This window comes from Gnatocerus cornutus, chromosome 1, assembly GCF_029298725.1.
Source record: "Gnatocerus cornutus isolate USDA-ARS CGAHR chromosome 1, icGnaCorn1.1, whole genome shotgun sequence".
Taxonomy (NCBI): domain Eukaryota; kingdom Metazoa; phylum Arthropoda; class Insecta; order Coleoptera; family Tenebrionidae; genus Gnatocerus; species Gnatocerus cornutus.
In genome coordinates, this window is record NC_142233.1 from 27,849,324 (window position 1) to 27,874,652 (window position 25,329).

General features: G+C 30.5%; 1 protein-coding gene across 5 annotated transcripts in view; it reads left to right on the forward strand.

The window, feature by feature from the left end:
- The first annotated feature begins 3,900 nt into the window (after positions 1 to 3,900).
- Positions 3,901 to 25,329, forward strand: part of LOC148181238 (orexin receptor type 2-like) — a 38,608-nt gene continuing 17,179 nt past the window's right edge. For all 5 annotated transcript variants that reach the window (XM_088039722.1, XM_088039713.1, XM_088039730.1 and 2 more), the window contains exons 1-6: positions 3,901 to 4,074; positions 14,506 to 14,731; positions 20,665 to 20,807; positions 23,223 to 23,555; positions 23,815 to 23,909; positions 24,997 to 25,278. In XM_088039722.1, coding sequence (XP_087895848.1) covers positions 14,568 to 14,731; positions 20,665 to 20,807; positions 23,223 to 23,555; positions 23,815 to 23,909; positions 24,997 to 25,278 — 1,017 coding nt within the window. In that variant the 5' untranslated portion in view covers positions 3,901 to 4,074; positions 14,506 to 14,567. The remainder of the gene's footprint in view (positions 4,075 to 14,505; positions 14,732 to 20,664; positions 20,808 to 23,222; positions 23,556 to 23,814; positions 23,910 to 24,996; positions 25,279 to 25,329) is intronic.

The window sequence follows — 25,329 nt, forward strand, 5'->3', positions numbered from 1 at the left end:
GCTTCATTTAACTGTAATAATAACATTATGATCATTAATCAAACAATATTTCCCGTAGTTTAACACACTTGTCGAAAGACAATTTATAAATTACTCATAATTTCAAAATAAGCTTAGAAATGGAAAGTCGATATTCTAAAAAATTATATTAAAATTTCTCAGATTCAGTAGAGTAGAGTAGAGTTTTACGTGAGTTCTGGACTGTACAATCCTTCGCTCCACGCCAAATGCAAACGTGAAGGGACGAAAAAGACCACGCGCCTTCGCATCCGGTCTTAAGTCCTGGAGCGCTCATACCGAGTTGAATGATTCCGAATCTGCAACATGTAGTTTCGAATCGCGCCTCGTTCCATTTGTAAAAAAGGAAAACCCATGTCATTCGTATGCTTAAGAGAAAGATAGCCAATCATGCTTTGCGCCTCAATTTTATTAATGGTGAACACTGAGTAGTATTACCTTATAAAGGTAAAGGAAAGGTAAAAAGTTAGTTATTTTTTAACAAGAACTTTCCTAAAATAATTTAAAAAATTACTTAAATTGCACGCAGTGATAATACTGCTTATAAAAAATGTGGCCATCGAGAAATTTCAAGAAGCAATATTATATTTGAATTAATTTTTGTGAAGTACCTATCTATGTTTTTTCTTTTTGTAACAAGATTGCACACTATTCACTACTGATGAGTCTATCTTGTTATGATTATATCGACAAATTTTCGCGAAACCGTACGTGTAGTTTGGAGACTTGCTTCGCGCCTGGAATGACGGTTTTGGACTTAACTCCAGGAGCGAAGATCGGAACTGCACGTAAAGCGGGGCTTTAAGGATGATAACGATTATGGGGCTTTGCTGTAAACTATTTAAAAAGGCAAACCCATAAACGTACTAAAAATTTGAGTCCAGTTTACCTTTTAGAAGCTTTTATGTGAAAGACATGAAAATTTTTAATTATGAATATATGTACATAAAAACTATTTTATGATTATTATGTACATAAAAACAGGTAAGAACTTTAATACTCCTATTATTTTATGAAATTTATGATTTGTTCATAACATAATCACTACCTACAATCTTAAAACTAAAAACTTAAATTAGCGGATGAAACAAAAGCCCATACATTTTTGTATCAATTCAGTCATTTATGTCTTATTGTTTACTCATTTATCATAGATACACTCTGTATAAATTATATGAAAAACTCATTTTCAAAATGTGAAAACTGTTGGGTGTGCTTTACTCATGTAATTAACGAAATAACTCATAAGATTCTTTCACGAAAAATAGACGAAATTCCTTCCCGCATCAGCTTTTAGAATTATCGACTCATTTTATTAATGTGCTAGAGCGTTCTTTTAATTTAGTGGTAAATTTAAAATTACTTGTTATGAAGAAAGATGGAAATGAAACATGAAAGTCAAAAGAATAAATAAAAAACAATAAAATGATGAATGATGAGGTACTTAACCATCAAAAGAAGCAAAAGAAAGCAATATTCGTATCATAAATAACACGTAAATAAAATGGGAGAAAACAGCAAAAAGTTTTAACATAACATGATAGAAGATGGTTAAAAAGTAGGGTAGTCCCCTCTGAAACACATTAGTTTGTTAGTACACATTAGAGGGTGACACCAAAAAATATAGCCAAACTATTTATATAAAAAAATAATCGAAAGAAAGTTAAATTAAGTTTATCAATTCATTAATTAACATTATTAGTTTACTGATACACAAAAGATAAGATGTAAAAAAAAACATGGCGATCTCCTTTAAAAGCGATATTTCTTTAAAACGTCTGCAAGTAAAACTCCGTGGCGGAGTTCAGGTGCAGGCGTGTTGACGTGTCTTCTTATGTGAAGCTAGCGGTCCTGTGCTTCTTTTTGTAAGATGCCAGTCTCCAACATTTCAATACTTCCATTCCTCCGAGTAAAAGCACTGTAAACAATCGATATACTGTCATTGCAAAATAGCTCTACATACATAAAAGAACACTGTATATAGTGACTTTACAATTTTAAAATATTCACGATTCATTTCCTTTCTTGAACTGAACAAAACTTTTTCTTTCATAGGATACTTTTATTTTTTACGGCAAATGGTTGTTTTATTTAAATTTAGAAATCCCCTAAAGAAAATGAAATAAATAATCGTGGGATGGGTCGAACACAGATCAACTGAAAACAGAAAAGTACAAAAAATGGGCTTCTATACACCGTGGTCCACGAGTGATAATGAGCCTGATCAAACTCAAACTGCAACCCAATTTACATTTTCATAGCTGTCGTAGATATTTGAAATGAACGTCAAAGTTGACAAATTTTTTAGAACAATCTACTCACGCTGTTATGCTTTTAATTTATGAAGACGGCTAAGTTTTAGCATTGCTTTTACCTGCTTAAGGTTTCGTCAGAAGAGATGCCATTCCACATGCGATTAGAAACTGTCTTGAGTGAAAAAATTTGTCGAAACTCTGACAGCTGTCTGGTTGTAAATTTAAATTTAGCAACGAATGCTATGAAAATGTATGTTGGGTTGCAGTTTGAGTTTGGTCAGGCTCATTATCACTCGTGGACCACGGTGTATGTATAAAAAATAAAAGAAAAAGAAATAGACCTTGCAAGAAGTGGAATAGAGGGGTTGAAAGGAGTTAAAACTGACTGTAATTAATAATTGCAGTAAACAGAAAACACGCTGGTGAAATTACATATAAGCAAAATACGTGTATTTTAATATACCTACATGATTTTATATTGGTTGAAATTGTTGGAATTCAATTTAATTGACCAATTAATAGGCAAATTATTTTGTTTTAACCATTTTGGGTATAATGGTTTTCCTATCAATAAAATTCTCATTTTATATAATAAATACCATTTTTAAAATAATACTTTAATCAAAAGGATGAATAAAAAAAATAAAAATTTGCCAAGACCATTGAAATATTCGTTGCTACGGATGGCTTGGTTGTAAAATACGTGACACTACGCAAATTCTGCAATTTGTCGATTTAGAGTCTGAAAGTGTGTTTGAAATGATAAATAAATCAAAGAAAGCATCCCCGAGTTCTGAACGAAACTACAGTTGCAATATCTGATGTACCTATTGCTAGAAAAATTTACGAAAAAGAATAGCTAAGCAATATTTTTTTCTATCGTACGATAGTGGAAAAAAATGTATAATACACGTGACAAAAATTTGTATGCAATCAAAAGCAATTTTTTTTGTAGAATTATGTAATTTGTTTTTATTTACCTATGCTATACCATACATAGTTACAAACATAATAATATGAATTTAACGTGCCTAATGTGCGCAATTGATAATTTCTTTCTCCAATTTAAATTAAGATTGCTAAATAAACGAGCAATTCCCAGTTCCGTTTTGGTTGTTTTATTTATTGTTATGACAGTTGTTCAATGTTTAATTTGTTATCAAAACATGACATCATTGTTTTTACGTTGTCACTTCCCTTCAGAAAACAACACAACACAAGTACAAAATTAAACAATCGCATTCTTGAATCCCGTCAATTCAATTCAAGGAAATAAAAATATAATCCAAACCCACATTCTTGTTTGCTACATTTTAAACAACTGTTAAAAATACTCCAACATCCAACGAAAAATACAATTTCGCTAGCGTCATGAATGACTTCCAGCTGTCGTCTAGTGTGTGAAATCCACATCCAAACACACCACAAAAACACGCAAACATCCAAGTATGTACACGTACATTTCTAGTGCGTTGTCTGCGAACCTAATTAGTTTTTTACTTGTCTCCAAATTTCCGGTCAACCCGGAATTCGTAATGTGTAAAGCTCGAAAGAAAAGCTGTAGCGCGAGCGCAACCACCATGGCGCTATCTTCGGTGCTTGCATAGGTAGCCGCAAATTCAGTTTCCGTACCGTCTTCGGAAAGCTAACGCGACGAGACAATGCCGAAAGTTTGCGGGGTTAATAAATAAAGTTGCGGGAAGTTTCGGTTTTAGTTGCATAGTTTTGATAATGCAAATGTACACTTTCAATTGTGAAAACGAGGAAATGTTTTGGGATGGACAGTTTTCAAAGTTGCAAGGTATTTAAAGTTGCGAAAAGTTCATACACATCAGAACGAAATAAATTTTTTTTTTTTTAAATATAATCTGATGATGGTCCCAAAGTTCTTATTTACTTATTACAGTATTTTTAGTACATGTACCTACTTAAAATAGTCATTGTGGACAAATTATTATTCCTAATTTATTATGTATAAAATAATGTCAATCATCTGTATTAATTAAATATTTGATTTTCATTATGCTACGTTACATAAACACGTCGTTCGTTGTTATGCAAATATTTTAAAATCGTGTGAGTAACGTCTTTTATTTTTATGTTTCATTGAAATCAAATTTTAGAAATTGATGACTCACTGTCATAATTTGTGTTAACATGAAAAATAGTATTTAATAAGAAAATATTTACATTAGAAATGCCACGATTTTTTTTCAAACAATATTCATAATTAGGATAATTGCCTAATTAAATTACATTATTAAAATTTGATATTCCAGACTTAATCCAAAATTCAGAATTGAATAGAGAATGTTGATCTGAAAATATCATTAAATTAGCCAGTTTTTTGATAATTTACTGGGTTATCTAATTACATAATTACACAGTCAACAAATTTTAGACGTACGTGGGAAGTCTTTTTTAAAGAAGAATTCCTTTCTGTCCCCGTTAGCTTTGTTAGGTCAGGACTTTTTTTGAGTTTGCCGCGTTCACTTTTGTTTTTTTTTAGTTTTGCTTAACAATTTGCAAAATCATAAAAATTTTGAAATAAATATGTATAAATAAGTTTTCCAACAAACTATAGCAGTTGTTGAGGGAGTTAGTTTTTGGCAAGGTACCTATTTGAAAAAAAAAACTAAACTAAAATTTTAAAAACGAACTTTTTTGCAAGAACTCCTAAATTTGTACTTTGATTTTTTATGTAATACATAACTCATAATAAAAGTTAAGACATCTGCACTCTTACGCGGTGTTAAACCCTTTATTATATCTTGTCATTTTGAAGTTAAAAAAATTACATTGCATTAACTTTGGAATATTTTAAATTGAATGCCCAGAAAATTGTTTTTCGATAAATTTTGCATTTCTAAATGATTTCACTGGTCAGAATATGGAATATCAAAGATAAAAACTGGTAAAAAGTTGTTGGTTGAGTTTCTTATATTTTAAATATGTTTGCAGACTGTTTTTGATTAATCTATCATCGTCTCAGATAATATTTTTGTAAAATTGATATACTGCCACCAGATTGTCCGGAAAAGAAGTTCGCGTAAATATGTAAAAAAGAAATTTTCATTATTATCCACCTACCCATTTTGTGCTAACTTTCCAACAGATTAACCAGTATTTGTATTTAATAGTGACCTATTGTGTTTCCCAGAAAATTTTGTACAATTAGGTTTATAGATTTCCACCCTCTAATTTTGGTGGTTCATAAGCAAATTAAGAACTCTCATTAAGAAGTTTTTTAAAATGTATTATTGGACTGCATAAAAGTCACTTTCAAAATTAATATGTGGATAGAAATTTCGATTTTGTAAGTAATGGTATTTATTTTATAACGAAATCGTCAAAAAAAAAGTTTTAATTTTTGAAAAAGTTTTCATTTATCCTGTAACTTAAACTATAAGAGATAGCCATGCATTTGGCAGCTTTTGCCAGTTTTATGAGTCGCTTAAAAACTTATTAAACAATGTCGATCAATTCCATAACTTAAACAATTTTTCAAGAATAAGTGAAGAAAATAAATACTTTTTGTACTGTAGATCCCCAAAAAAATCATTTTTTAAGAATATCTCTGAATCCTGATGTAGCAAAACGGACTTGATGAGCCCATTCCATTTTCGAATTTTTCCCAAAATTTGTTGATTTGTATTATATTTTCCAAGTGTAAATTACACAAAAGATTAATAGCTAATAAAATATTCAATTAAAAAAAATGACACAAAGAAATCAGTGCGCTGTTTTGTTATCAAGTTATCATGAGTAAATACATAAGGTGTATATTGAATTAATATTTGTCGGAACGTATTGCGTTGTCCATAAAAATGATAACAAAAGTAATAGTGGCAATAATACCTACCTTAATAAGAACTAATTTGAATTAAATTAAAAAATAATAATAACATCCCGTGCGGCCATAATAAATTTCACATATGACGTATGATTGAGGTCTATTTCTTTTACTGATGAGATGTAAAAAATGAGGTGTCACAACTCGCGCAACCTCATCAAAATAAAATAGGCGGTTGGGTCAGCTTTCCAACATCGGACCTTTCACAACCCTAAATTTATCTATGGAAAAAAATCTGACACAGGTCTCTCTCTTCCGAGCAACAAATTTAAATGTTTGATTGTAACAACGATAATTGCTTGTATTTACAGCAAAATCTTACCCACGCTTCTGTTTGAATAAGAAGCGTTAAATAGGTAATGATCATATTTATTTTTTGTAAAGTAGATTGCGAGATTTATGATTAAAGCAAGTAGTTTTAATTGGTTTCCTTGTTTACAAAACTGTTGACATTGCTTGTAAATCTAATTTCTGCATTTGTAACGTTTACAGGTCTGTAATTTATAAAATACATGCTTATTTACGGAATTTTAATTTCAAAATATTTGATTAAATTTAAAAACAAGTAGGTGATGAATCTGATGTCCAGCGCGAAAATAGAATTTACTAGAATTGTCAATAAAACTTAAATTTCGATTACCGTGCAAATAATTTAAAAATACCCTCTCCTACTAGTGTGAATGATAATTGTTTTAGTCATCACAACTCGTGACTCAAATCTTAGACGAATGTGTCGGAATCAAAGCACAACTTAAAAGAACTTGTAAAAATTCCAATTTTTCCTTCGCATTCGCCCACATCCCTTTAACCCTAGCTTTATAAATACATAAAAAATTTAAATGGTTTCATTTGCGATGCTAATTTTCGTACCAATTTAGCAGTGTTTTTAAAAAATGTGGGTATTGTTCTTTCTGAAAAACGTGTAGTCGTTCGTCAGATTTCCTGGAGGAATTAATTAAAGTGTGGAATTTCATTTCTACGAAGAACATTCGTGCAATTAGGTATTTCTGTAATTTTTATGTTTTTTGCTTTTATAGTGGAAACAATTATTGTAATTTAAACTTACAAAGCAGGAATAGAAGTCGAGGAGATTTCAGACCTATTTATTACGAACATTTTAAACGAATTTCATTGCTATAAAAAGTACTCAACATGAATCTGTGGAAAATTAGAGCTCCTTAAATGAAAATATCTTATAACAAAACTATTCTTGTGGTTAATTAATTTGTTGAGCTTTTTAAAGAAAATGAATTTTTAAATGAATAATTGAAAGTGAAATGAATCAAATTTCGGATATAAATTGCAAAGCCCTACATAAAACACGTGTTGTGTTTCACAGAAAATTAATTTAAATAAAGTTAATTATAAATGTTATATTCTTCATAAATGTTTTTTAATCATTTTTTGTAATTAATCCTTGTAAATGTTCAGATTAAGCCCTTTGACATCTCTCAAATCATTAAAATGATTTAGATTAGAATTTTTTTGCACATATCAGACAGCATCTTGTTCATTATCGTGAATTTTTGAACAATTAGCGGTTAGACTATTTGGATATATCAAATTCTGTATTTTCTTTGTTAAATTTTTTGACTTGTCTGTACAATCTTCAAATCATAACTCTAAATTTATAGGTTTCCAACGTTATTAATTTTTCCTAAACAAAAAATCAAAAATTTAAAGAAATGAAAAAAATTTTAGTTTGTTGAACATTGAAGATTCTGAGTTTTCTGAATGTTTTGGATTCTTATTTAGCGTCTCAATTGAAGTAATTGTTCATACATAAAAATGTTTACTTATAGTTTTACTAATTAAATTTTTATTGTAATTATATATATTGATTTCAGTTAATGACAAAATGATTAATGAGACCTAAACATAAAAATTTAAATACATATTAATTTGAGTGAATTGTTCTTCTGAGAACTGTATGTGACTATGTCTATGTGTATAAACTCGTCGATACATTTCATGTGGATCTTTAATGATATTTTTATTGTTCTAATTAAGACAAATTTTGTTATCAAACGTAATAAATAATACGTATAAAAACAATGCTAATATGCCTAGTTTAATTCTAGAATTTCTAAGTACTGTAATAGATTTAGTTTTGAAATATTACCATAGTCACTTTTACTTTGGTCAATAGATTTTCCAAATAAAAGCTAACGCTTTGCGCCCTTTTAAATAATTGATTTTTATAGTACTTATATTGTAAAAGTAAATAAAACAAAATAAAATTTTAAAAACTGTTTATCTTAGTTAGTTAGTTTATCTTAGTCTCTTACAGAATTTTATTTTTTATTTCATGAAAATGTATACATACAGTCAGTACTCTAAAGATTATGTTTAATAGAATGTACTAAACTTTGAGATTCATTCTTATGAATAGGTAAACAACTGTAGGTACGTCATTTTTCCTGCAGAACATTTCTCGACTTACAAAGAAGCAATTTTAGAAATCTACAAAATTTGAAAAGAATAAGTTAGATAGGTACCTGTTAGTATTCGTAAAACACATATAATGATGAAAAACAAAAAGTAATTATAACAAAATACCTACACTGAAAAAAAAAACAAAAACAAATTTATTAGTGATGCTTCCACAATTTGATGACAATTTCAGAAATGTAAGATTTCATGTATGACATCGATCAATTACAGCCGCTTTTTATTTAGCGCCTACAAAAAATGCAGAAAAAAGGACATAATATAGTTGCATCTATGCGTTGCATTATAACACAAAATTTCGTGGAAAATAAAATACGCAACAAGTGAATCATTCCAAGAACATAATTAAGAACAAAAGTAAACATCCATTGTTTAATTTAACGTCTAATTGCTTGTTTCAGTGTCGAAAATGGGAATAAATGAACCCAATTACTCGTTACATCAGGTTCACATCAACAGAATTAATTTCTGATTTTACGACGTAATGAAAGACATTTTTAATTTGTTATAGATGCGTGACTAAAAGACAATAAACATGTGTAAATAACATCGTTCATCGACATCGAGCATAAATCGTTACCTGCACTAAATTAATCGTGATAAAAATAAAATTCTTACCAACTTCACGTGGAAGTGTTCGTCTGAGTCATGATTTCTCGGAATCAAGAACAAAAAAAAACGAAATTCCGAAATTTTACAGATTTACTTGAGTACGTAGTTCCTGTTTGAAAGTGCATGTTATAGGATCATTTACATAATTTTGAAGCGGATGTTAAACAGTAGTGGAGAATATCCAACCCGACGTGATTTATGGTGTTTATAAATTGAATAATATAACAAAAATATTAAATTTAAGAGCCATATATTTAGATTTTTATTATTAAATAAAGAAATTATTTACATTAAGCTTTATTTATTGTCAAAAACTCAAACTTGAAGAAAAGCAGCTAGAATACCTATCCGAGTTATTTTTAAAATAATGTTGCAATCAACCAAGGATTCTCTCAACATTTTTTAATTAGCAAGAAGGGTTTTCAGACAGTTTTCTAATCACGACCTGATAAATCGGTGTGTTAACAAAAGCTCAACAAAGCTTTGATGTTTTGTAATCTCTACTTACTACACTTACATTATTGATTACAAATAGATCGTTCAGTTTTTTTATTCATAAAATGTAATGAAAAGGTTGCTTTGGGCGAAAAACTTTGATGTTATTCTTTTAAAAGAAAAGATTATTTCTGGCAGAAAAATTAATAGTTCTCATGTAAAATGACAATTAGCGATAAAATGCGATTGATATAGTGTGGCATCTAAAGTTCAAGCATGCAAAAATATAATTACCGTCGTCCACGAATAAAATTATTACTTCTTGTACATTAATTTTCATGTTATTGTGTGATTAAATCGTAATTCATAATATTTTTTAAGACAGTAAAAAATTGAAATTTAAAATTGTATTAAATTTTTTTCTTATAAAAATTTGACATAAAACCTTTTATACCCTCCTTGTTGGTTTTTCAGCATCTCCTGAGTTTTTTTATTTGATTTGAAAACATTCACCACTAAAATTCACAAAAGCTGAAATTCCCGTTTGTTTTATAAAGGAACGAGATTAAAGCTTAAACTAAAAGCTGACCACCATTTTGTTAAATTCTACCTCACATAATAAAAAGATAATAAAACAGAAAATATTTTTGTAAAAATAGTGAAAGGATGGCCGTTGAGAACGTGACAAGAATCTTCAATTTTTATAAAATGAGCGAAACCATTGTTGAAGTTTTTAAAAATATATTTTTTAATATCATGGGTCAAATGAAAATTAGATAGAAAAGTCTAGATTTTGTTAACCTGCTTTGATCTGATTTCACTCTTTCATCGCTCCATGGAAATTTATTTATTTGGAACTATCAATAAATAAATAATAATATTGAAATCTTTATCGAGCAGTGAACTTTTATCTCATTTTTATCGTTGTAAAAACAGCATATGCTCGTCTATGACAGCTTAATTACATTTTGATTCAACTAAGATATTTTCTTAATAAAATCCTTCTTATTAGTTACAACCTTGTTATATTTTTTCACAAGACTCTTTCATTAGTTGAACTTATATTAGCTAGTTTGTTTTGTAACAAAAACGCTGGTTCAAATTTGTGCGAGATTCTCATAATAAATGGGCAGACTAAGAACGGCTTAGAGGAAGGGACCTTTCCAAACAGTGATCTCACTAAAGCTTTGTTCTGTTCAACCATCAATAAGTTCGTAAAGTAAAGTTATCCTATTATTGTAAACAATATACCTACGCACTTTATCAAACTGTTTGTGGACGCTGAGAATAACGTAATACTGTCAACATATTGTTGCATTGTGGTATTTCGGTTCAACGGTTGATAAATGGAAGGGTAATTGAAAATGATGACTGATTGCAGAGTTTTTCTGAGAATGGTCCAAGATTAATTTTGGTTAAACAAATTGGTGAATTAAAAGTTTTATTTCAGATAGAAAAATGTAAGAAAGTTTTTAATTGTATCAGTCAATACACTTTTCTTATTAGTGTTTGGCTTGTTAGCGTAAGCCCTGTGGCTTTAATTAAGTATACTAGTCAAAGGAATACGTTGTTAGAGTCATCTCTCTTTTACAAGTTCTGAAAAATAAAAACACAACCACCGATATCTAAAATTGCGAGTCTCTAACTTTGCGCTTTTGCCATTTTTAAACAGTTTCAACTGAATTGAAACTTCTACGTTATAATTAATTTACAGTTTATATCCAGTTAATCTGAGCAAGAATCTGCATATTAAATGAACAACAAGGTAAAACAATTAAACATTTTTATTATCAGATTTCATGAGTTGCGTTGCAGTAATAAGATACTTATACCTAATTATAATAGATTAACAACAATCAATCAGGGGAACGAAATTTTACTCTTAAATAATTAATTAATAATAATAATAATAATAATTAATTTAATAATTAATTTTCAATTTTATTTATTCTGTTGATTTATTAAGCTTTTTAAGAGAAAACTTCTAAAAGCTGTGAATTTTAAAATTTGAGACTTAAATGACTAACATAATAAATCTAGATCTAAACTTTAGGATTTAAGAAACTTACAAATGCACGTACTAATCAAATATCCACACATTTTTGAATTCCGAAATTCTTATATTTTTTAATTATTTTAATCATGTCCTAAAGTTTCCCAAAAATTCAATTAGTCAACTTCTCAAAATTGTTATAAAAACTTTAAACCTGCAAACTAAATCTAAATTCAATTCAATTCAATAAAGGACTTAAGAAAATTAGAAATTGAAAATCTAATAATCTTGCACCTTTAAATCTTATCTTTAAATCTTATATAAAACTTGAGTAACTAAGAATCGGCAACGAGATTATACACGACTCAAAAGTTGTAACTTCCCCAAATTTAATCGCTGTTTTCATTGCCAAAATTACGAATTTAAGTGGAAGATGTCGGAAATTTTTGCTTCATCTTCAAATAAAAATTTCTAAAATTTGTGTCTTTCGCTGCATAAATCTGAAATTTAGCACAGAAAGTACACGACTGAAAAATAGTAAATTCTCCAAATTTCACAGCTGCACCACTAAAATTACCAAAACTACGAATGGAAGATGTCGGAAATTTTGGATTCATCTTTCATAACTGTAGCACTAAAATTAACAAAATTACAAATTTTAGTAGAGGATCACGGAAGTTTTTGCTCCTTCTTCCAAGTAAAAATTTTTTAAATTTGCATTTTTCGCTCTACAATTTTGCAATATCCAAATTGCATTGTTGCAAAACTAAAATTAGCAATATCAATAACAATTTTAGTAAAATATTTCAAAAAATTTTGCTTCGTCTAAAAAATAAAAAAATTTAGAATTTGTGTGTTTTTTCGTTCTATAAGTTTGCAATTTAGTGAAGTGAATACACCAAAATTCGCAGAATTACGAATTTTAGTGAAGGATGTCAGAATTTTTTGCTCCGTCCGTAATAATATTGTAACTGGTTCTACATTGTGATACATTACATTGTGAGCTCTGTATTTTTATTTTCACTTATAAAATGGACACAATGACTTCCCATTATCTCAGCAAATCTCTTTTCCTCGAACTTTACGATATGTAAATGCTGTCGTAAATTACGCTGTTGGTTTTTCTAATTACCGGGATTAAGCAAGGTTAAGTTGTTTCATTTCTTACGACAGTGAAGTAATCGCAAATAATTTTTACTCGACTTTATAGCTTGTGATATCTAAATATTTATTCGAGTGGGTGCAAGACCGGAAAACAGAAAGGGACATTACTTGCTACTTTGGAAATAGAGAAACCGATTAGTTTTACAGCTTGTTTTCCTATTAATTATTTTTGTGAATTCGCGTAAAGATTTGAAATGTTAAATCACTGTTGTAATTAAATGAAAACTTGAAAACATCGTCGGTATCTACACGTCAAATATTAAATTTCATGAAATTTAATGAATATGGGGAAATCATTACTTTTTGTCGATTTGAAAGCTTGTTTCCGAAACCTAACAACGAAGTATTCATATTACAATGAAAATCTTTTGTCGAATAAACAACGAAGTTTCTTTACATATAAAATGAGAAAGATGAAGCCTACAATTTTTAAATTGTTTCGCGCTGAAATTTTCTTCTATTTGTAGTGCTTCCTGAAATAAAAATCCTCACACGAAATTTGATTTACACCTACTTTGTCCTTCTTTGAAAAAACTTTTCAAAATGTTTCCCAAGTATAAATCCCAATGTAATTAAGTGCAGCCACAGAAACAGCCCTGCATCGAAATGCCAAACGTAAGTTTGACACTTGCATGTGCTGGAACACTTCTCAGACAAAATTAATCCCACATCAATTTGATTGATATTGCATGCTATGATAAATGGCGGTAGAGACAGTTCTCGGTGCTAGCTCTGTATTCCAAAACCCATGAATCTGAAGCAATTAATTCTTAATGTCGAGAAAAAAAAGAACAAAAACCTGAAAGCATAAAACAGCACGACCCCGACGGTCCGTAATTTCTCATAGAATGATTGCATTTTTTTGTTTACTTAAATCACTTGTAAAAGTATAAATTGTGAAAATTGCCATTAATTCTAGAAAATGTGTTTTTTAGAAAATTGGAATACGTGTTTGTGTTTTATAAAAAAAAGGTTTAATTGCCACGATTGTAACGTTTATTTTTCCCGGCGCATCCACCATTTAAAACGGCGCAAAAAAAGTTGATGTAAAACAATATTTTGTTATTGCCAATATTGTATAAAACCCGATTAAATTCGAAAAATTGTTTTTTTAATAAAACAAGAATTCTAACCAAAGTATAATAATAAATTATACTTATTAATTATATTATATTATTAATTAAATGTTTACTCCTATTTGTTATGCCCAGTTATTTTATTGTAACTGTATTGGCTAATTATTGGCTAATTCGCAGCAGTGTGATAGCAGTGTAATCATTATCAAATTGCATTATTGAAGTATTTGAAGTGTAAATATTTCCGTTTCCCTTATAAATAAAATAAACAACATTAACAGTAACTTTTCAGTCCATTGCTTTGGAAAGAACCTCGGAAACAGCTTAATAGCCTGGAATATCAAACCAAACTACATCATTTGTAAACGAAATCTTTCTCATCTCCGCTTTATCAGTGTTCCAAAAATTATTCAAGTATCTTAACGCACTAATTGCGTTTGTTGGAAACCAGTTTAAGACCTCTTCAGATTTCTGCACATTTTCACAGAAACTTGATCTTCTGTTGTTTCGTGTAACGATGAGACATTCTTATCTTGACGTACAAGAATGGGGTTAGCAGTGTCCTTTAAAATAAAAGATCGTTTCTTAACTGTAAAGTTAGACGCATCGTTTGGTAAAAAATATTATTTATTGTGTTTTTTGTTTCAGGGATTCTCCACTAATCGGATTGAAGAATGTGATTTCTGAAAGTGGACATTGAAGAAAAAGACATGAATAATACAAATGATACCGAAATTACTGTTGATAATGTTTTGAGTTTTTTTCAAAATAATAATTTTGTGGTAATTGGGCTTTATGTACCAGTGTTTATAATAGCGTTATTAGCAAATGTTTTGGTGATATGGGTTGTCATACGGGATCAATACATGAGAAGGTAAGTAACTAAAATCAAATGAGAAAAAAATTGATTTTGATGCAATAATTCTCCTACATGCATACTTGCCTTATTTAATCATCCTGCTGTTAATTAAATAACTAGAGCACACTATTTCGAACTTTAATTTAACACTATAAAGTGCAAACTTTAGCTAATTTTAATTAAGTTATTTGAAGAAAGGCTGTTGCAAAATCGGTACATAATAATTTAATTCTAAATACGAGAAGTTTTTATTAAAGTTGTGATTCAAAGCTTTCCTTATTTATCAACGGTTTTTACACTAATTAACAAAGTTTTATGTCTTTAAAAATGTCTAAGTTCGTACATGCTTGTTTCAAAGTTTCAAACACTTTTAATATTAATTAGATTCTAAAAGTCGAGCATCTTTCATAAATAAATGCCAAAAGGCAAAATAAATTAATGAGTATGTAATAAATAAACCCTCATTTAAAAATACTAAAATATATTAAATAATGTAATATACAGAAATCAATCCACCGCAAAACAGAAGTGGTGGGAAATATAATTGAACCGAATAAACCACAACTAGTGAACTGATATTGGTTTCTCTAAAAATAAAGATAAAACCTTAATTATTTGACATATTTCCTGCAGAGAATTTACCGATTTACAAATAAGCAACTTAAGAAATCAGCAGTATTTAAAATGAATCAGTTAGATACCTGTAACGAATACATGTCAATTTTGATTATTGACTCCACAACCAGTTGTCAAGTTTTTAGCAATAGCAAAATGGAATTATTATAAAAAAGTTATAATGAAAATATCTGCTAATTTGCACTGAAAATAACAAAAACAAGTTCATTGGTCATGCTTTAAGAATTTAGTGACAATTTGACAAATGTGTCCGCAGGAATTTCAGAAGAGCAATGCTCAACAACCAATCACAAAGCTACATATTAAATTTGGCGGCTAAAAAACTTTTCTACAGAAAAAATGCGGTTTAGTTTAATTCTGGCTTTAAACAAGTGTCTTCAAAACTGACGGACCAATCTTGCCTGTCATTTCTCACTTCTCGAACGCAACTTTTAACTTGTTCAAGTTATATTGCATCCGCGTCAAGAATCTCATTTTCTGTCACATAAATAATAATGGTACTTAATAAAATAGAAATCTCATCTTAACTGACAAAAGTATTTGTTTAACAGTAACTTTATTTGAAATTTCAGAACTCTGTCTTGGCCGCACTTCAGTATAACGTATTTTGAAACGTACGTCCAAAGGAAATCTGTTTTGTGTGTACTTTGTGTTACCATTCTGTTTGCTAACCTTCAGTGTGTGTTAATTGAAGTAATTGGATCAGAAGGAGGAAACGTTGTAAAATACGTTCATTTAGCACAATCCTTTGATCAATGAATTTATTATTTATATCGACAGGGCGTTATGACCATCCAATAATATAAACTACAAATGAAATATTCAGGATTTTGTTATGAATCTAAAAGCGTAAAATTATTAGATGTTATTTTAAAGTTACTGCATAATGCATAGATATTTACTTTTTCCACGTTTATTGAAAATTGAATGACCTGAAATAGCAGGATGTGCTTTATAAAAGTAAATATGCAGTGAAAAGAGCCTTAGTTGGTGAAATTAAACATAAGAATTCAAGACAAGTATTTGAATTACGTGTTTACAAACTTACTCACACAGAAGAGCTGGAAACAGTATGTCCCGAGCTTGCAACTTTATATAAAAACTTCCGAACTCATTGAAAGGGTGATGAAAATGTCTAATTCAGCAAGACTAAAAGAGCTCCAAACTTGGTAACTGAATAAATGGGTTGTTCTAAATCACATCTTAATTGTTCAGTACATGTATAGAAACGGGGAAAACAGGTATCTGTAAAGAGCGGTTTATTTGAAGTGGAGAAACATCCAGCTAAATGTTTTACCTTTTCCCTGAAGTTAGAACAAAGTTTTTTTTGTTCTTTTATTTAAGGGTTTTTCACAAGTCTATTTTTCCTGTTGACATGTTAAGTATGTTCTAAATTCTCCACGAACAGTGTAGTTTTTTGCTTGTTATCTCTTGAACACGATCCTGTCTGCGTTTTGATAGGTGGTATTACAATGAAGTGCATGCCAAGTAAACACTTATTTATTGATTTTTCTTATGTGTCCTTTCTTTGTCCATTGCACTTTGCAAAGTTTTCAGCTTCTTTGGCTTTTATATTTCTTCGTACCTTAACGTGTAAATTCCGCTCTATTTCATTTCAGATAACTTCACATTAAACGAGTCAAATTATGTGAAAATCCAAATAGAGTCTCGTTGAAATTACATCTCCACTAGCACGAAAATAACTAGAAGCTGAGTAACGACTTTCAAACTTTCCCCTTTATTTGGAATTATCGTATGGCACGGTAAACTTGAGAGTAAATGCACCTCAAGAGGTGTCGAACAGTTCGCAAGAAATTTTGAATTATGTTCCACAGTAAGGGTAAATTACCTCGCTAAATTAATTAATTTCTACATTTCATGCTAAAATCTGGTTTACATTTACATAATCCATACCGAATGTGTAATTTGTGGAAAAGAAAGGACATCTGCATAAGGGAACTGTAAACAGAATTATAGACTTTTCTAGATTTTAGCATGCTGACAAAGTTTTCGAGCTTAATTGCACATTATACTTTTAAACTGGTGGATAAGCTTTTTGTGCTGCCAACAGTTATCTTTCTCACGCCCAGTTTTTACCACCTGGAAAATCTCTCAATTTTATTTCAGTTGTGGAGTTCATTGCGGCTTCCATGCAGAGTAGGCAAATTAGCAAAGAAAGTTCTGATTGTACTCTTGTTGTTGATTTTAACATTCAGTAAATTTGTTCATACCTGCACCCATCGAAGCAGGGAAATTTTCGGTATTCCCATCCTCAATAATTTATCCTGCATGAAAAAAAGTTCTCACTTTAACCTCCGCACCTAGAGGAGATTAAAAAACATTTTAAGCCGCAACTTCTCTGCTTTTTTGTATTTTCACAGAGCCATTTGTCATCGCACAACAATCTAGAAGTGTTCTTTATTTTCCTACAAAAACTTTGTTTCTTTTTTGTTCGCGTTCGAGATCATATCTTAGCATTTCTGTTGTAATGTAATCTCACTATTTTCTTGATTGCTCGCGATTTTTAAACTCGCGTTCTCCTCCATTCATTACGCCGTAAAACACTCCAAATGATGCCGAAGTGACATGACAAAGAAGTGTGAAAAAACACATTTCTTCGATAGCTTTTAGAAGATCGCGCATAAATCGAGCTTCATACATTCTGGATCTGTGGCTGACGTGCGTTTTAGGTTAAAAACTTAATATAAAAAAGAGTCGAAGCAATTTCCATCCTCACGCAAAAATAAACTGAGATGACATTTACGTGTTATGGGGTGCATTTATTTGGCAGTTTAAATTATTCCTGAAAAGTTGTCGTGTATATTTCAAAGTTACGTTGTTCCAACTTTTTGACGAGGCGTCGCGACGGAATAAATATTGCTTATTTGAAGTAATACGCATAAAACTCTGGAATGAGAAGAAAAATAATAGTAATAGCCAGATTTTGTGAAGTAGGATCATTATCTTAAGAATAACAAATTGTGTTTTGAACATGGAGACTTTGAAACAAAGTAGAAAGACGGGAGGATTTTCTCTGCTTACCAATTCAACGCAGCACTAAAACCGCACTTGTACTTTACAGCAATTGATTTGAGAAGAATTTCAGAGAATTCCGTCATAATAAAACTGGGATAAGCAAAATTGCAAACAAAAGGATTAAATTTTATATATTTTGTTTCTGAAGTTAGAATTTTATACAATAAAACGCCGCTTAACCGATTTATTTGCAAGCATAAGAAGCTTATTTTAATTTCAGTTTGAAGTTGTAATGTTTTTTTTAATTATTTTTAAAATAGATTTTAAAAGACTTACAATATGTGCAGTTAAAAATACACCTGCAAATGCGCACCTCTCAAATTACTAACCGCTAATGCAAGTGGTTCATTTAAAAATAGCCAAAAATGTAAACAATAGTGCATTTGAATAGAAATGTGTCGACCAGAAATGAACTCACTTCCAGCAGAATTGTATTTTGTCAATTATTCTTCTTTGGTGTTGTATTTTTATGGTCTCATTGCACAATTTTCTTCGCTTTCCTTTAATTTTAATGCAAATGTTATTTGATTGAAATCAAGCAGTATTGGAATGCGATTTTTATTACATATTCAGATGTGATTTATTTCAATTGCATGTCAGAGCTTTTGTATAATTTGAAGACGAAAATGTAATTTATACGCAAGAAAACGAATTCCCTTCAATCATGGTAAAATCTCACTAATTTTCTGTTGACTTTGTAAAAATTTATTGATTTTAAATATTTGGTGGTTCTAAAAGGACGAATATTTTTAGCGATTGTTTACCGATTGTTACGTAAACATGAGAGATCCGTTCCTGTAACATTTCTTCGGAAAATGTGGCGCTAATTTTGCAAAAAGTTTTAACTTGTGCATTGCTAATTCATTTGACCTAAAAATAGTTTTAGGGACTGTCAGCTTCTTGAATTATTCCAAGCAATTTTGTAGATAAACATTTCATGCTGTAAAATTTTCCTTTGTGTAGGAGATAAACAACCCTTGTTTACGTTCAATTTCTAAAAACAATAATTACTTGTTTACGAAATGGAATTATACACCTACTAAGGGTAAATTTGCGGATTTTCCAAACATATTTTTTTAAAATGTAAATAGGCTCGATAATTGATTTCTAAAATTAATAATTACAGGGTCAACAACCGTTTTTTATTCAGTTTTCATCAGTTTTTCTCAAATATCTTGGCAAAAACTAACTGTTCCGACGACTTCTATATAGTCCACCGGAAAGCTTATTTAAATACATTTTTATTGATGTGTCACAGAATCTTATAATTTTGCAAGTTATTAAGCAAAACTGAAAAAAACAAAACCGAACGCGATGAGCTAAAAAAAAAAAATTCTCTGAGTCCTGACTGGATGGAGCAAAAAGGAGTTCAGATTCAGAATCAGAAGGCAATTCTACTTTAGAAATGACTTTCCACTGCATAATTTGTTGACTAGTGTTATTGACAATTTGATAAAAGTTTGCGCGATTAATCAAACTCCAACTTCAAAACTAAGTATATCTCAATAGTGTTAGTGTTGCAACTAAAGAAATATTCTACTTAATATTCGCATTCTTTAAAAAGTAAATATTTTCATAAATTTATTTAAATGAAGAAAATGATTTAACATTTTATTACATTTTAATCCTCTAAAATGAACATGAAAAGCACTTCATTTCATTGTTTCATTGGAACATAAAAACAGACAGTTTCAAACCGCTGAATATTTTTCTATTAAATATGTGCATTCATTCGAATTTTATGCACTGAAATGAAACATGATTGTTGGCGACAAAACATTTCACACACGTTAGATTTCCGGTGAAAAACTTAAAAATAATGCGAATATAATGTACAAATCACATAATTTAAAATTTCCATTAAAATTTAACTGAAAAATTGATTTTCATTAACTCACTGTCAAATCATAAAACATTGTTAATATTTTGTCAAAGAGTGCTTCCATCGAACACTGCAGGTTTCATTGTGCCCGAAGATAATAATTATCCTGACGAAATATGAAAAATGAAAAATATAAGAATACACCGCTTCGTCTCGAATTGAATAAATTCTTTATCGCTTGATGTGCACTTCCTTTTCAGCTTTAGCATAATTGATGGCTCATCTGAAATACCTGACACAACCGGCATAAATCATCAGTTATTCAATCTGTTTGAAATTGAAATTAACAAAACTTAACATCAAAAGACGCGGTCTTGGCTTATTTGTTTAAAATATTTTTAGCTCCAAGAATGTTAATGCAGAACGAACTTCCTAAGTATGTTTTTCTTTCCAGTGTTACCAACTACTTCCTCGTCAATTTATCCGTGGCAGACCTCTTCGTGACTTTGGTGTGTATGCCGAATGCAGCGTATGCCGCCTACACTGCAATTTATAGCTTCGGAGAATACACCTGTAAAATACAAACATACTTCCAATGTAAGTAACCATTTTCGACGAGTAAAAACTTCAACCTGTGACATTTCTAGAAGTGAAAGCAATAAAGTTGTCGCTGATAAATAAAATTAGCATTTCGTTCGAGATTAATCCGATTATATGCAAATAAATGTAAACGTAAGAAAGTGAAATATATTTCCTTCATGGATCACCAGCCAGTTCTATCAATTCTGCTGATCGAAGATAGTTTTGATGGAAAAATCGACCAATTTAAAGCAAAGATGAGCGATCATAAAACACGAAGTGGTTTCGACATTTCCCTTCCGACAAAACAAAGTGAATGACAACCATTGGTTTGAGATCATAAATTTTATACCTATTAATATTAAAGTGGCGATCGTAAGATGAATTACTGAAGCTTTTTAACGGAGATCGTATTTTATTTGCAGTGTCATTTATATTAATCCATTTCTGTAATTTATTGGAAATGGGGAAAAAATGATAACTGTTGACGTGAGCTCTCAATTTAAAAAAAATTGGTTTAGCGTCATGTTGAATATTTAATGACTAAAAGCATTCCTTTTCTTCGTCGTCGAAAAAGCCATTCATTTCTTCGATTGTGAAAAATGGAAAGTGTCACTAATTACTTTAACTTATTGTGTAAAAGTGCAGTGACTTACTTTTTATGTCTGCAATATCTTTCTGTCTTTAAATGCAAAAAAGTTATTTTATAGACAGTGTGACTGGGCTAGATAAAAGCGAACTAAACCATGCGTGTCATCCGATGTGGTTACTAGAAGGTTTAAACAGAATACAGAAAATGGACAGATTGTTTACACATTGTGCAATGGGGTTAAATGTTTTAGGGGCAAGTAGTAATCATATTCAAGAGGCAGAAAATCGTTATGGCGTTGTAGATTATAAAGCCACAATTTAAATCAACATGCTTACATGAGTTGTGTGGTTTAAATCTAAAACATGCAAAGCTGAAAAATATGAAATATGAAAGCTCCATAAAAAAAAAGAAGATGAAATCCAGACAGTGTTTCTGTTTCCATTTGTTTCTTTATTTTTTATTTGATCCTACATTCTCCATATTTTTTAATTTTTAATGTGTGTTCAAATATTAAATCCTTGTAATCCTCTTATGTAAATTCTTTTGATACTGTTTTTAGATGCCTGTTGATTCTTCGTATTCTGTCGATACTAAAATTTTCCCTAACTTTAGCTACTTTGCTCCTAAAACAAGTAAAATTTAGCGGTTTTACTATTGTCGATTCGCTTATCAACTGTTACAAAATTTTAGACAAGAAATACAATTTTTAGATTTTTTTTTCTACGAAATAATCTAAAATTTTTCAGAGATTGTTTTACTAACTTTTTAACTTTGGCAATTTTGCTCTTAAAATAAATACTAGAATATGGAGACGTTACTATAATTCCGCCATGCCACTTCTGCTAAGTCATGCAATTTTAAAACAAGAATGTGAATTTTCTCGACGAATAAAAATTTTTACCCTTTTTTTTTGTAGAAATACAATTTTAAAATTTTTTCCTACTTAACAATCTTAAAATTTCCATTTTTTTATTAAGTTCTAAATTCTGTACATTTTACATTATGTTAGATAGTTTAGATGCCTTGAAACCTTCAGATTTATTTGATCCTTGCGATTCTCTTTGTATTTGTGTTCCAATTATTTCAGTTTCATGAAGTTTTCGATTTTTTCATAATCCATCGATTTAATTAATTTTTTGGATACTTCATATGTATTCATATTACCATTTTTACATTCATTACTTTAGATTCGTTTTAAGATCTTTGTTTTTTTAAACCCGGTTTTATTATCTTTAGAATTCATAATTTGACTCCTTGTTGGGCTTTATAAAATCGTTGAAGTTTATCTGCGTTAAGCAGAATCAGTTTCTTAAAACTTAAAGCATGACTGGTTATCCTGACATCAAATTTTCAGCTTTTTCCATAAAAATTGAAAAGTAAAAATTTAATTTTTAAGCATCTAATTATAACTATTCTGAGATTGAAAATCTGATGAAAACCTAAGAAACTGCCCAACCAAAACGCAAAAAAATGCCAATATTTGTTACCCCAAATTCAAACCGAACAACATTTAATCCATCAAATGTGATTATTGGCAGTTCATAAAGTTTTTGTAAAACCCATTTCCCCAAATTTTTCGGAACTCAATTTCAATTAATGATTATTCGCTTCGAAGGCCGTGTCAACGTTTTTTAATTAATCAGTTAATTGATTGCCAATTTTGTAATTACCTTTTAGTTTGTGGTTACATAATCGCATGTGATGAACGTAGAGCAATTTATTACGCGGCTTCTAATCCATTAACTATTATATTCAATGTGACAAGAAAGTGTGGAACCAATCCTGCAAAATATACGATTTTAAACTAACGCATTTTCTTAAACGTTGTATATCTTTTGCAGGTGTTTCAGTAGCGTCCAGCATCTTCACCATAACAGCAATGTCTGTAGACCGATATCTGGCAATAACAAGACCGCTCGGATTATTTTATCGGTGTTTCAACAGACGCACCACTGTCATTGTAATTTTTGTATTATGGCTTCTGTCTTTTCTACTTTTCTTACCAGTTCTTCTGGTAAGTGGAGGAAAAGTAGAACATATTCCACTTCTCAACAACCAAAACGTGTCAATCAGATTCTGCGTTGAAAACTGGGAGATGTACTTCGGGGACTCTGCAGCAGAGATGCGGCAAGGGTTGGGAATAACTTGGTTCATCTTCATGTTTGTAGTACCAGGTACGATATAAACAACAATTGTGGCGGAAAGTAAATGAAGCAAGTAATGTACTGTGGGAATTTCTTTCAATTTATTTCCTCTTGAAGTTTATTGCCTCAATAGAAAACGAGTAATAAAGTGCCCTAAGTATGCAACATTTTCCAAGAATGGCGATAAAATTGAGATTAATGTCATCGCTTGCTCAACCATCACTCGCCATTTTTACGTTAAACAAGATTTTGCTTCCTGTAATTCAATTAAGATTGTTTTTAATTTCAGGAGTTGTAATGCTCTTCGCTTACGCTATGATGAGTCGCACCCTCTGCGCAGGAGTGCCACCTTTCGACAACGATGGACCTTGCTGTATGCAACAGGTGAGAAAAAGATTCTTATTACACTGGGAAATGGGCCGCACTTAGTTCAAATTTTCAATCTCAAAGTGCGCTTTTCTCCATTGTCGAAAAGCCGTTAGTTAATTCGACTCAAATGTCTGCGTAATCACTCTTCCAGTTTCGCATCTGGTTTCGACGGAATTTGCGATCAATGCTGGCATCTAATTGCCTTATACATTTCCGTCGCTGAAAGTGAGAGAATTCATCAATCTGAAAATGTTGTAGCATCATTACGAGCCGCATTTTTTTAACTGGACGGACAATACCTACATTTGGGTCATGGTAACAATATCTTGTTTTTGTGTGGCGTCCGTAGTGCGATATTTAATCCAATTCCAATATTATGTAGGGGTTTTTATGTAATAAAAGTCCAATGTGACGTCAGCTGTGTATTGAGGCTGAGGGATGTCCCACATTTTTGAAGCAACTGATTGATGAGTTTTGCTTGGCAAACATTAATTCTTGAAAAAAAAAAGCGTGTGCAAACACTATATTTATTTGACCACCCATTAAACTATACAACACAATTCATACTCAATAAATTTCTTTCTGTGTTTCTCTGGCCAAATAACTCTCAAAATTTGACCCGGCGCATCCACCATGTTTTTATTTCAAAATCGTTTTATTTCATTTTCAAAATATGAAGCTAATTTCATTATGTTGCAATTTATAACGTAAAGAAATAACAATGACCAGATAAGTACCGGTAAACAAAAAAGATTTTTTCCATTGAAAATCGTGTAATGGGTGTATCTATTTACAACAAAGAATTTCAAATACATCTCCAGTCGACAAAATACATTTTCTTCTGCAGTTTAAAATCCTGAAATCATTCAATAACGTGTCTCCAACTAGAAAATCTTTCTTTGTTCGTAAATTTATTTTATGCATTCCTAGAATATTAAAAATAATACCACAATTCATACTTTTACAGCCGGCAAGCTACTAAAATATGCAACAAGACACTGACTTTTATTGGCAGTAAAATAAGAAACGAGGCACATTTCACCACCGTCGTCCACATTCATCACTTATTTTCTATAATAAATCACCAACATCTTTATTTCAGAGAAATCGATTGATGCGCGGCCGAAGACGTGTCGCTTGCATCCTCCTCCTTCTGGCGTTCGTCTTTGCCGCCTGCTGGCTTCCTTACCACGTCATAAACCTTCTGGAAGATATCAACAGCAAGAATCGCCAATCGTTGAAAGCAAACCTTCTTCTGTTGGGCCACGCCAATTCCGCTTTGAATCCTATTATCTATTGCGCTCTTTCACGCAGATTTAGACGCTCTATCAGAGATTTAATCTGCATTGACATTCAATTCCCAAGACGACGTCAGAATATGCAGGTATGTAAAAAAATATGTCGAGAAACATTTTTTCATCAGTTGATGAAAGTA